This window comes from Erigeron canadensis, chromosome 8 (genome assembly GCF_010389155.1).
Source record: "Erigeron canadensis isolate Cc75 chromosome 8, C_canadensis_v1, whole genome shotgun sequence".
Lineage (NCBI taxonomy): Eukaryota > Viridiplantae > Streptophyta > Magnoliopsida > Asterales > Asteraceae > Erigeron > Erigeron canadensis.
This window is the reverse complement of record NC_057768.1, coordinates 11,191,926-11,206,130: the sequence shown is the minus strand read 5'-3', so window position 1 is coordinate 11,206,130 and position 14,205 is coordinate 11,191,926. Positions and strand designations below refer to the sequence as shown.

Here is a 14,205-nt window from a genome sequence, read left to right as displayed (position 1 = left end):
CTGAATTCAAAAAGCATGAAAAATCTGCTGTACGAATCGAACCCAATGGAGCAGCTTGTTCAATTTTGATATTCCAAGTTCCAGTGACATTAAATGGGATATGGGATCCAATGTTCGTGACTAGATTTTATAAAATGAGATTTACGAATTTCGGAAAAGCATCGTACATATGCTAACTTTGATACATGTATTAATCTACGAATTTTGTATAAGAAAGTCGGCGGGCTAGGTAGACCGGAGACCTATTTGATCATAAATAACTGCTGTGAAATAAAGTTTAAGAATAACAGATATAATCATTAATATTGAGTTTGCATGTGACAAATCCTTAAATTAAATTGGAAGTAACGTGAAAGTTATTTTAACGAAGATTACCAAACTAGACTCTAGATTTTGGTAAAATTCTTAATTATTATTAACCAAACTATATATATAAGTTTTAGAAACTTTAGGACATAAAAAGTTTGACCATTCAAATTTTATAGATCTTTGTTAAAAAAATCTGTAAATAAAAAAAGGGGAAAAGTAGTGGGTTTTGTTTTAATACCTTATAACTTGAAAAGATAATGAAAAAATGATGTTTTCTTGAAAATCTTAATGAAGAAAAATGTGTGCTTTTTCCCATTACTTCGTATTAGAAACTTAAAAAGATAAGAATGCCTAAATAAGCATGAGAAGGGGTCACATATTTACATTCTGTGGTTTACAAAACATAAGTGGTGTTAATGGAGATTTCAAGAAAACATGAGCCCTTGCTCTAAACGGATTTGAGATTCCAACACGAAGACGTCACATGCTAATATTATTGGGACAAAGGATTATGAATCCACAAGGATGGACCTCACTGAAAGTCCCATTCATGGTCCAGGTCCCTTGTAGCTTGAATGACTACAATGGTTGAGACAAACGATCGTGACTCCACTAGTATGAGCTGACCAAAAAGCCTATTTTCAAACCAGGTTTATTACATGACAAGCATCACTAGATGACATAACACAATTACACACAATTTAACCTAAACAAAATTTAATAGTTTAGTAAACAAAATCGTTGTGGTCTTTATATCTAACAAGTACAGAACTTATGATTTGGTGCATATGGACATCATAAGAGAGACTTTAACACAGCAAAAATAATGTTAGATACATGAAACTAGTGGAGAGGCATAGACTAGCAATTACACAAGGAAAGTCTCAGAAACTGGGGATTTAAAAGAAATTGTGGCAAAGAAAACAAAAGGTACAGTCCCGAAAATGAAAGACTTGGAATCACTCGACAAATATCTGTAGTTGTTGCACCAGGAAGAGACGTCTTAAAACATGTTGTATGTTCCATTATGAAATAGAGATCAAATATAGACAAGGAAATTCAAAGAATCTATGGTAACTTTTGAAATAAACCGAACTTAAAATTTAAGCATCTACCAGTAGTAATTAATCCTTCATCATCTTGTTTCCAATGCAGAACAGTTTGAATATTCCAAATAATCAAATTCATACCTCCAGGATCAACCAAGTAAACCATCCTGAACCAGTTAACCGTCCACCATACATAGTCCAGATCCACACACCCATGATAATATGAGCGTCTGCTGTTCAATTTAAGAAGGAAGGGGAGAAGGGAAACAAAAGCAGGGAAAAATAAAAAAGAAAGGCGGTCATTAAGTTAAATGACCAGAGAGTGACCATGGTGTCTATACACCAAGTTTAGATGACCATCTAGAATCATACGAAGATTCTGTCATATACGATTGCTGGAATACCAAATTCCAGCAATCTTCGTTGTTAACACTTTATGAGAGTGACACTAGACTTGCATTACAAGCCCGTTACCAATTATACAGACCAGTTAAACCACAGTTTTAGCACTTTTATGTTCATAGTCTGGCTATTCAAAGTTTAATTTTTTGAATATCGACTCCATATGACCCTTCATGTCCATGACTTCTGATGACCTGAAAACCTTCAAAAAGAAGTTAGCAAAGGCAAGACAAAAAGGAATAAAAAATGCGAAGGATCGAAGGTATTCAGTAGTGGTCGAAATGGGTTGGATCGTTTACACGAAAAAGTCAACTATAGTATATATTTCACATAAAACCTTTGTAGTATTAAAATTAACTAGATTATTACAGTAATAACATAACTTTTATAATCATATGTAACGCAATTATCGACTTAAAAGCAAAAAGGGACAAATAAATTTTGAGGAAACGACCCAAGCCTTTTCGCCCAATACAAAACCACCCATTTTGCCACCTCAGTAGTCACTAACTCTTATATTCTAATACCTCTTCAAAGAAACAACAAAGACATCCAAGGCCAAAAGTGAAATCTGTCACTCAAGTAACATGCAATGTCATCTTGCGGTTAGTGGGCACCTGTTTGTAAAGTGGAGATACGTTTAAAAGGTAAGTAGAAAAGAAAGAGTGATGACATGGGGTAATTAATATACATACCTCGGGAAGCGATCCGTTATCTCTTAATCAAGCCCTCTCTACTCTGAACCAGTCCCCTGAGTGAACTGAGAAGGATGGGCACCCCTCATCTGTCCAAAATATGGTGGAGCAACACCTGAAACCCATATATAAATATTAAAACTAAACAGAAATTATATAATAGAAACATCAGCCTCCCATATCTTGCAAGTACTTAAGATCGGGTAAACAAGCAATTGTCAGATAAATAAAAAAACTTGTGATACTCTTGAGGGCAACAAAGCCAAAATAAAGTGCTGTGTAAATAAAAAGCAGAAAATTTGGTTCATTAAACCTCCATGTCAACATCTCACAAGTTCTTAAGAACTAAGTAACAACCAAAAACGTTGGACCATAAACAAACAGATTGACGCATTAGAGAAACAGACGTCACCCAAAGTTGCATCATGGTGTCATATGGGCAAATAGTTTGATCCCACAACTGAAATGATTTTCATTGTTTAGGTTACTGGGAAGGACAAGTCTTTAGCTGAGATGTCCTAACCAGGGTATTCGGGGCTATTTCCAAACCCTATCCCTTGCCACCCCCAAGATGTTTACCTATGAAGGTTCAAACCTCTCTTGTGAGAACATCAGGACACCTGCGCACTAGATCACTTGGTGGTGGTTGCATCATCAATAGATAATTTTCGGTTTTACAAGCAATTGATAATCAACTGAAATATAGAGAGCCTAAGACTAGTACCATCATGATTATATAGAGCTTCAAACCCACTTTTCAAATTCTCAACTTGGCCCAGAAATCTTAAGCTAATAAGGTAACTGAATTTTCTTTTATATCGAAAGTATTCTCATTAAACTGACATAAGAAAAATCACAGCTCTGAAGAATTTCAAGGGACATTACAGGGAAAAAGATTGGACTTCACAAACTACAAATGAGCTTAAAACATTTTATAAGCAAACATAAGAGTCATCAAAATATGGTGCAACTGCGGTCATAAGTAGTCACAGTTAAATATCCAATTCATACTCATGATACACGAATTGATCAATAAATCTTACAGATACTATACAACAGAGATGGCCTGCAGAATAAGCACAGACAAATACGATGAATACGAGAAAGATAAGTTGTTATTTCTTCAGAAAAAGGGCTGAAACCTGTGTGGATAGCATTTATCTGCTAAGTTTAACCACTCAGACCTATCAACCTCTCACTTAGAAATGTGACTAAAAGTATACACATTACACAGTGGTGCCATGCGCCCGTGATCATAATATCTCTCTATGACTCCTTTCTCAAAAAAGCCACAATTTCAATTCTGCAAGTTAATCTACCATGCGAATCTATCACACAATATCCAGTTGATTTCACCATGTATCATGATGAATCTTGGGCCAATCAGAGGGTCGTCAATTAAAGATGATGTGCTAAACTCATTATTCTTTTCGGTATTCCAATAATGCAAGATATATACCAAAACATGTGTGTTTTCCTGCTATATATAGTGAGGGCCCTAATACACCTTTCTTATTATACTCATATCAACTGAAACTGCAAAACTAATATATATGTTACGACTACATTGTAAAGAGAGAAGATTATAACAAACTTGTGTTTCTATGCCATGGGGAAGTGAGCCTCATAACATCATTTATCGGACTATTAAATATATATTTCTTTTATAAACCATAAAACAGTCTTCTTAAAAAGCTCGGTTAGGCCATACCATGTTTCTATTTTGTAAGTACAACAATTTGAAGAAAATATATTTAGTTTAATGATAACAGAATGATCTATCATCTCATTTCAATCAATCCCACACCTGATGCACCTTGCACCTCATTCTCCTAGCAACTAAAAGACAAGAGCACCTAACAAGAGCCAATGCGTCTTGATAACCGTTGACTCTAGAGATCAGAGAAATACCATTCAGAACAGTGACTACAAGAGGCGGTAAGGCTAAAGCCTCCTAATGCTTGAGCAATCACCAACAGATTAACAACACATGAAATTTTATAAAAAAAACAAAAAAAAAAAATTTTTTTTTAAAAATTAAGATGAGCATGAGAATTTGGTGATGAAAAATGAACTGTTAAAGCGTTTAAGTAGAGGGGGGTAATTAGGTGGGCCGACAGGTAGGGTAACAAATCAATTTGGGGTATGTAGTTACAACTCCAAATCTGGTCAGGTTGGGGAATGCAGATCGTCCAAAAACGTTTCTAAAGTAATCAATTCCCTTACTTACGGAGAACTTGTGAGATATCTTATTCATTTAAAATACAGTTCAAGATACTTTTTCAACAGATTTTGTTGGGTTAATCTTGATGGGTCGAGTTTATTAACGCGTCAAGTATTGTTTCATGGATAAATGGGTATGGTTAATTGAGTCTGAAAGAGTCCATAATTGACAAGTATGATACATGATTGTAGTGTACGTGGGTTACTGACTTATGTTGGGTCTATATGTGCATTTTGTATAATATTGAATATTAAAGAAATTGAGGTTTGACCGGGTCTAGAAAGTGCGATGGCATCAAAGAGTGCATGGTTTTATTTACTGGTTTTTAGGAAGATAGTAGTTTATTATTCCTAGTTTGTAAGTTGCAAGTTTCCTTCATGTAAGTCTATATATATGCTTTTGTTTTTAGTAATGTAAGTTTCCCTTAGAAAGTAACAGAAAGTTTTCTCATTTTCTTCATATTTTCTGCATATTGAGTGTGTGAGTGTGAAATACTTTGGGCCTGAACCTACACGTGGTATCAGAGCAAGGGGCGAGAAAAGGGCCGGTTTGAGAGTCGTTGGCAAGTGAAAGAGCAGCCCATGGCTGTGGGGCGAAAGATACAGCAGCAGCAAGAAGTAAGTAGGGTTCTGTTTTGAGTCCTTGAAGCAAGAAATCAGCATGTTAGCAAGAAGATAAAGAAAGGGAATCCCACAAGTAGCAAGAGCAAGTAGCAAGAGACGCGTCATAGCAAGAGCAAGAAGCAAGAGCAAGATACCGGGCTGCAGCGGTATGATTAGCAGGACCGAAAGCAAGATTTGGTGTAGGAATTGTTTGATTGTTGGAGTGATGAATGGAGAATGAGTGAAATCAGTTTCTTGATATGTGAAAGTAAAATTGTTTGTGGTCACGAGAAACTGAAAATGGTGAAGTAAGAATGTGTGTTGATGGTGTGGTTGTTTGGGTTGAGTGATGACCATATGAGGACTCTTGATCAAAGTTTTCATATGGATGCAAGTTAACAACATTCAAGGCTTTGGTTCTAAGGGATCAAATGGGTTGAAAGACGAGCCATGATTCTGGCCAAATCATTGGACTTGTTGATTAACCCTGATTATTGGTCAAGGAATGAAGAGAATATTAAGCAACCAGAAGCATGTGAAAAGGGTTGGAGACTTGCAGTGAAAGACATGGTGAGAGTAACCTTGAAAGGGCATGAAAAACAACCTGTTTGAAAAAGGATGGAAAAGAAAGAGATATACAAAAGATGGTGAGCAGCATCAAGAGAGAATGGTTCGGTCAAAAGGCCTGAGTTTGTGTTGTTTGGTTCCTGAAAATTGTTGAAAATTGAAGGAAGATGCATAGGTGTTGGCTTGATGCTTAGAAAGTCAAACAAACTAAAGTCAAACCAACATCTTGTGTTGTAGTACGGGAGGAAACACAACATGAATTAGTCTCTTTGTTGCCTAAATTTTGTGTGATAAAAAGGAGATTATTATATTTATCTTCAGGTTGTAGTATGAAAGAAAAGGACAAAAGACAAGTGAGGTGGCAAGTTTAGTAAGTCAAACGATTCCGGTTTTTAGCATCGTAAGCAAGAAGAGAAAGAATCGAAATCAAGATTAAGGGGGTGAATGTTGGGTTAATCTTGATGGGTCGAGTTTATTAACGGGTCAAGTATTGTTTCATGGATAAATGGGTATGGTTAATTGAGTTTGAAAGAGTCCATGATTGACAAGTATGATACATGATTGTAGTGTACGTGGGTTACTGACTTATGTTGGGTCTATATGTGCATTTGGTATAACATTGAATATTAAAGAAGTTGAGGTTTGACCCCTAGAAAGTGCGATGGCATCAAAGAGTGTATGGTTTTATTTACTGGTTTTTAGGAAGATAGTAGTTTATTATTCCTAGTTTGTATATATAGACATACTTTTTTTTTAGTAATGTAAGTTTCCCTTAGAAAGTAACAGAAAGTTTTCTCATTTTCTTCATATTTTCTGCATATTGAGTGTGTGAGTGTGAAATATTTTGGGCCTGAACCTACAGATTTGACCAGGATCACATGAAGCTGTTCTAGCACCCGTTTGAAAGTTTATCCCAGCTGGTCATTGCATTAATGATTAAAGGGTTAAAACTATCACATCTACCATAAGCAATAAATTCTAGTATGGTTCATCTGTAATGACAAGATGTTGACTTCGGATGTAAGTAATTGAACACATCAAAACACAGTTAGCAGAAATACACACACATGATGTATATTTGCTGAGAAATAGGCATGCATGCCATCACATAAATCCACATAAGAAGTCGGATCAAAAAAGCAATTTAATTTGAAAAAAATGTCTGCCCTCAAAAGGTTATACTTGAAGAATAAATTTATCCAAAAAAAATAAATTTTCCTTGGTGCTTATGTGGTGAATACTTGCCTTCTCGGTCCTTCTATTAGTTATTTATAAGACTCCAAACTGTAAATTGATCAAACTCACACAAATAACTCATCTGTTTTATATACATATGGGTTAACCCAAGTATTTGTAAATAAGAATACTCCAAGTTTAAAAGAAAGTTATCCTCTTTTCCAGTAACAGTCATACAGAATTACAAATTGCATCTATATTGGCCACCCTGGAGATATGGTACACTTTTTGAGCCAAAAACACGGAGAAGTGATTTTCATGAACTAATTAATCAAATATCGATGGCTATAGAAAAAGACCAACCTGTGAAATATGGTGCCGGAGACATTGGAACAGTTTCTGCAGAAGTTCCACCAACACTTGGCCTAGTATATGGCATAACATGAGGACCAGGAGCTACAATCCCCTGAAGTGCTCTATGACCTGGGCTTCCAGAGGGTGGTGGGCCCATTTGACCAAACGGATATACATTTGTGTTGATGGGGCCAGGTAGCCCAAACAACTGAGGATGTTGTGGTAGCTGGCCCATGTACGGACTGTATGGAATCTGACAAACATAAATGGTTTACATTCATTTAACAATCCAACACTTCTCAACGACATGGATGTTGTAATATATAAACAGCAAGAGATTCAAGGGTATTCACCTGATGGAAGACGTATTCAGGTACATATGGTGGATACCTATTTGAAAAATAATGATAGTAAAATCAAATTATAAAATATCTCAATTACTTGATTTTATATTTTTTATCTGAATTTCAGTGTCAAGGATGACTGCAGGGGGATATAACTTTCATCAACAGGCATTTGACTGGATGTATCTACACAGGGAGCAAAGCGGGCAGGAAAAATCAGGTTGGTCAACGTGTCAAAAAATGTTTGAACCAAAATGGTTAGACATTGATAAATCAGGTTATAACAATTTTTGTTCAGTTTATGGAGTATTCATATGTAGTTAACAATATGTATGAGTACAAGAACGTTTATCTGTATAATTATCGAATTTTTTCCCGAATACCATGAAACGGACATCTCAACGTCTGAACTTTGAATAACAAATGACAACAAGAGATGATATTTAATCCTACACTTTGTGCCTACATATCCTCCTACTCATATGATTGTGACACGTTACAATATGTAGGGGATGAGATGGGATAAGAGAAATGGCCAAATGGGTATTGACACATCATGAAATGTATGTATGTAGGAGGATGGAGTAGGCGGAAAATGTAGGACGATCTAGCATAAGTCACAACAATAACAATTAACAGTAAGAAAGATATGAAAAGTGACAAACCCATATAAGGAATATGGAAATTGCTGATAATTGTAAGGAACCGGTTGGCGGTAACTCGGGTCTCCAATGAATGGTCCCCCAGGAGGACCCCCAAAGTAGGGTGTTGCTGGTCTCATACGTCCTACAAGTAAAATCAAGCGTGAATATGTTGTATCTTGCTCGTTTATATAAGCAAAAGAAAAGGGAAATGATTCTCCATGTAATTTTGACAATTGCAACATGATAGAAATTCTATATTAATTACATACACAATGTGGCACCATAAACCCGATAATATTTCCGTCTTAAGACATGCAAGGCTATTGATAAACCACATTTTATACTACCCGGCATGAGATAGATTTGGATAAACTAATGCCAAAAGCAATTAAGAAACCTAAAGAGAAATGTAGTAATTGATATCAAGACCATAGGTGATAGGACAAAAAGGGATGACTATCCCAGATCCGATTTAGGGGCCCGAACTTATATATACACATGGTCACATGCATAAATTAAATCATTTAACTTGACCCAAGAAAACCCACCTACACATCTTTTATGAATTGCCAATTAAGAAAGTTTAATTATTTAGATGTAGTCGCAGCTTTAACATTCGGGCAAACAGTGTTTTGGCGATGCCTTTTTCATCCATGTAGTTTTCACTTTTGTGAAAATATAATATTAAAGTAAGTTTAATTTCTAATTATTTAATTGTAAATTATTTAATTAGACTCTTTTTAGTTTTTATTTTTACTTTTTACCTACTTTAATTTATATTTTAGTATTGTTTACTTTTTGTTTTATATTTATTTATTTGTAAATTACTAATATTTTATTCTTAAGGTTCGGGTATTATTTTTATCTCTTTAGTCTATTGTACCATCAAATTATGGTTATTATGTATAATATAGTTTATTAAGAAGAATTTTATTAATTGTTAGAGCGTAAAACTAGAATCGAGTATTTAAAATTTAAATTCGATTTCTAATCGCGTCAAACATGGATATGATTTCAGAAATTATGCCTCTTAAACAATTATCCGACAGTCAAAAACAGAAAAAGAGAAAACTTGGATGTCCTTTTGTACCATCTAGCCTACGGGGCCTTTTTCGTATCTCGACTGAGGTCGATAAATCCGTAGAGGCGGCCATGTGGCTTATTTATATTAGTTTTCACAACACCATGTACCACTAAGTTATTAAATAAACACCATCATAGACAACCATATCCCCCCCCCCCCCCCCCTTCCCTGTTTTTCCACGCTAAAGTGCCATTTCATCCGTAATTCGTTAAGATGTTATATCCGTATGGACCCCCCCCCCCCCACCACCACGCACACACACACCACTGAACACCATATCATCATATGTGCTAAAGCTGTTAGTATGGGCAAGGTTCTGGACCCAAAGACCTCCTAGCCCGTATTCAGTTTCAACATAATCAACCCATAACTCAGTGAAGTAGCCTATTTTAGGATCATGAGGTACTACACACAAGGTTTTCTAACCAACACCAGAGTTTGTTAATCATTACATCTTCCCTTTCTAATTACCTTCTCATGTAGCTGTAGCTAGTGTTGTGAAACTCGGCCGATAAAGCTGAGTCGGATCGTGTATTTGCCAACTGACGATACGAGTTTGTCATACTCGGTCTGAAAATCAGTCAGGGTTCCAGACTCGGGTCAACTTGGTCAAGACTCAGTTGTACCGGTCAAGACTCAGTTGTACCGGTCAAGACTCGGCTGTATCGGATCGGGTCAACCAAAGTCAAACCTTTTTTTAAGCTTTTATTAATTATGTTATTGTTTTTAGACAATTATGTTTAACTTGAAAAATCATGTTATGTTTTATATATATTTTTAATTTTTTCTTGCATCTAATTTCAAAAACTATTATTTTATACATAAAAAAAACCGACAATCCAATGTTTAAAAAATCCTGTCCCCCCCCCCCCCCCCCCCCCCCCGGATCCAATCCTGATTCCCGAGTTTCACAACCTTGGCTGTAGTTGAACTTAAACAGAGTAAACAAGTCAACAACAGTCCCTAACTCAGCTAGTTGTACTCATCTTTCTGACTTTGCAGTCTGGACTAGGTATAAGCATACACACAGTAACTAGTTTCATAATAAAGTGTGTAAAATTTAATCTTATATATGGTGTATGCCCCATGTATAATCTACTTTATAATGGATTAATAAAGTAAAGAATTATCTCAATTATATCAGCTTATTCCTCAACATAGACAGACAGTTTTAGATAACAGCAGCATCTACACTTCCATTATTGTTTACCAAAATGATGCCATAGTCAAGGCATCATTTTCTAAAGTCACTCACATTACTCAAAAATCTAATGTGAGATTCCCATAGTTCCTCTAAATCAAATATTCCGTATGCCAATAACTACAAATCTTAACCCCAAAACCAAACACAAATAATGGAATTTAAGAACTCGAGTCCTAAGAGGTACAGTTACAACTAAAAGTATTTGGAACTGCGCTACAAGCATTTTTGAAAAACATAAGTCAGTAACCATGTTTAAAATTGGGATTACACTTGTATTTGGTTGTCATCTGGATACTAATGCTTATATTTTTAGATAGGATTAGTGGATTACATTTGACTTATTCCTATTAGCTTGTCTTCATTTACAATTATTCTACTACAGATAAGCAATTCCATGCATTTCACCATGAACAAGAGCACTAACCCAAACTCACCACCATGTGAAAGATCTGACATTTCAAAAGATGAAAGAACAAGTGCAGATAAAGATAGTTAAAGCAAAGATTAAAAGTTAAAACTCCTACCAAAAGGCAAAGGTAGATCTGACATTTCAAAAGATGAAAGAACAAGTGCAGATAAAGATAGTTAAAGCAAAGATTAAAAGTTAAAACTCCTACCAAAAGGCAAAGGTGGTTGAGGTCGCCCAAGTGATGCCAAATTACAATTTGCCCTTCTACCATCGATAACTGGATTGGGATCAGCACAAGCCCTCTTTGCTGCTTCCGCATCGCGAAATGTAACCTGGGCTCAACAAGAATCACGCACACAATAATAGCTAGTAAGTCAAAAATAAATAAATACCTATGACTAACAAGCGGAGGAGCCACATGGCATAGATCAATGCATTAACATTTGAAATAATATATATACTTGAACCCGAAAAGTAACCCTTGCAGCATACACTTGTTTACTGTACCATGTTCAGGCTACTAAGGAGGTATTTTGTGGCAAATTCCAAACATTTTCACTGGCAATTCTATATGATGTTTACCCAGTGAAGCTTGTACCCCAGTCTTCTATCAGACCTACTAGACACCTTAGCGCTGATGGCTATTAGGTGGCAGTGGCATGCCTATTAGCAAAAGAGACCTAAACATTGCTCATCATGTGCAAAGAGTGCACTTGGCATAAAACCCGTAAACAAGTTGGGTTAGAATTTGATAATGATCCAAGAATGTATGTTGGGGTGAAGGTCATAAAATAGCAACACACTTTCACTTTGTCCCAATGTAGGTGATGTACTTTGTAATATACCAATAAAGGTAATGTACTTATAGTTTATGCTTTAACATGAACTTCACTAACTTACACCGTCATAGATGGTACTATGACCCAAAACCCATGGAAGACGGCATTAGGTGTTACTTACATACATAATTAGATAGATGTCAATCATCCCTGGTCCAATTGTTATAAGGCAAGGTGAGAAGGTTTACTCTACGGAGGTCGAGCTACATGGAGGCAAAGGGTTGTCGTGGCTACCCCACAATGTCTATAAAAGTTTATGTTCTAGTACTATTTTTATGTATTAGTTTAGTCCAAAACTAATCCAAAACGCACACTTATAATCCCATATGACCCACTCCAGCTCAATTTTAAGTTCGACCCCCTAGGACTAAACCTAAAATCCTGGTCGCCACTGTGTCCGTGCCTCCGGGGTCTTGAGTTCGATCCTTTAGGTATGATCTACCGGAAAAATTCCAAGTGGTGAAAACTGGGATTCGAACTCAGGTTGGGTGTTAATCTACAAGGTGTCTAACCATTAACTCCACCGTTAAAACATAGAGAAAGAATTTAAAAAAAAAAAAAAAAAAAAAAAAAAAGAGATACATATAATTGAATAGATAGTAGACTTACAAAACCATAGCCTTTTGATCTGCCAGTTTGTTTGTCAGTAATGACAACTGCTTCCAAAATTTCTCCAAACTGTTGAAAATAACGATGAAGTGTTTCACTTTGTGTCTCCCAAGCAAGACCTCCAACAAACACTTTGGTATATGTTGTGTCCCCGTACGGGTTATTTAAAAACTGTAAACTTGATCCTCCTCTAGTTATCCCAGCCATCTTATTTTCAACCCCAATTCTGTATCTATATATTTATATCTACAAATTAATATATGTATATGTATATCTATATACTATGAGAAAAAGATGATTACAGTTGATGGGTATTGATGTTACATTTACGTAGTGATTGAATTGATGAGAGAAACCCTCGTAGAACCCTAAAATATATATATTTATGATGGTGAAGATGATGATGATAGTGAAAGAGAGAAAGTCAATTATTTAGGGAGTTTTCAGTAAAATTACAAGAATCTTCCAGGAATTATTAGTAGCAGTAGTTAATGGAGGTTGATGTCATGTCATGGTGACACAATTTTATAAACATATCCCTTAACTTTTTGGTACCATCGTGTTTGAGACTTCGTATTGTTTCACAGCAAATATGTGTACACAATTTTTTGAAAACCCAAATTATATAGAGAAAAATTACTTACATGGTTATATTTGAGTGTTTACATTCAACTTTAGACACCTATAAAAATATTTATCTATTTAGTTATAAGTTTCTAACAACATAATATAATCAATAAAAAATAATAAACAATCAAATCATGACAAATGTCTTTTAGTAAATTCTAACTTCTATTTTTTTCTCTTACAGAAAATCACTTGGCTTCCAAATTAGCCTTAACTCAAATCTTTAAATCTTTCCACCACCAACTTTCAATTTGTTCACTGACGCCACCACGCCCCAACCTTCGTCACCCCTAAGATGCAATCAGTTTTTGCACAAACTATGGCTATTGTTGCCATCATCTCTATTATCTTGGTTTATATAAATTGTTAAGATTTATGATATTGGGTCTTCTTTTTGGAGATGTAAATTACATTTGTACTTCATTTGGGTATATCCAGATTTAAGTACGAGGGGCAAGATTTACCACTATTAATCGTCGTGCTTTCGGACGGAATAGTAGGGTCCCCCATCGGGTATTTGAAATAAACATTTTTACTTCGAGAAAGCTCTCTAATGTGGACCCAGTCAAAACAGCGTATGCTAAACCTCTCGTTGTCGAATCGCAACACGAAGTTTCAAAAGAAATTCACCTTTCAAAAAAAGATATCTTGTTTATCTCATAGGAATTTAATTTTCCTTTCTTAAGCAAGTTACTTCTTATTCTATTTAATTTTATCGACAAACTTTTTATTTATTACAAGAATAGCAACTATGAGGGAAATGCTTCTTTTGATTGAAACTTACTCAGGCGTTAAAAAATTAATAATTTAAAAAAATGGATGCCCCCATTTTTTTTAGTTAGTATGTCAAAGGACACTTGTTATATTTTTCATTTGTTACTTTTATCTATAAACCCTTATAAAGGGTATTGGACTTTTCTTAATTCAGCATTTTTTTCTTTCAAAAATACCCTTTAGCTTAAACAATCATAATCTCATTCCCAACTCACTCAATCACACAATTCACTCTCAATCCACCGCAACCACCATAAATTTCTCCCTCTCTTCACTTCCCCGACCACCATCTC

The 14,205-nt window shown here is 35.4% G+C and overlaps 1 protein-coding gene across 3 annotated transcripts; it reads right to left on the bottom strand.

Moving 5' to 3' along the window:
* Positions 1 to 1,306: 1,306 nt before the first annotated feature.
* On the bottom strand, positions 1,307 to 12,911 carry LOC122578804 (RNA-binding protein 38-like). 3 transcript variants are annotated; one of them, XM_043750846.1, is made up of 9 exons: positions 12,836 to 12,895; positions 12,512 to 12,743; positions 11,272 to 11,395; positions 8,388 to 8,508; positions 7,732 to 7,768; positions 7,388 to 7,631; positions 2,456 to 2,570; positions 2,288 to 2,377; positions 1,307 to 1,954 (listed from the first exon to the last, which is right to left on the bottom strand). In XM_043750846.1, exons 2-7 carry the CDS (start codon positions 12,716 to 12,718, stop codon positions 2,494 to 2,496), a joined length of 810 nt encoding a protein of 269 aa, XP_043606781.1. In that variant the 5' UTR covers positions 12,719 to 12,743; positions 12,836 to 12,895; the 3' UTR covers positions 1,307 to 1,954; positions 2,288 to 2,377; positions 2,456 to 2,493. The 3 variants fall into 3 exon arrangements, with proteins under 3 accessions (XP_043606781.1, XP_043606782.1, XP_043606780.1); XM_043750847.1 differs by having other exon boundaries at positions 1,307 to 1,962; positions 12,512 to 12,911; XM_043750845.1 differs by having other exon boundaries at positions 12,512 to 12,911.
* Between the last annotated feature and the right edge of the window lie 1,294 nt (positions 12,912 to 14,205).

What these genes read in the sequence shown, in the direction of transcription:
- LOC122578804 (XM_043750847.1), bottom strand. Translation starts at nt 12,718, where the DNA reads ATGGCTGGGATAACTAGAGGAGGATCAAGTTTACAGTTTTTAAATAAC. An exon ending in TCAACCACCTTTGCCTTTTG is followed by an intron (nt 8,509 to 11,271) that starts GTAGGAGTTTTA and finishes TTTTACTTGTAG; the next exon opens with GACGTATGAGACCAGCAACA. An exon ending in TCCGGCACCATATTTCACAG is followed by an intron (nt 2,571 to 7,387) that starts GTTGGTCTTTTT and finishes TATGGGTTTCAG; the next exon opens with GTGTTGCTCCACCATATTTT.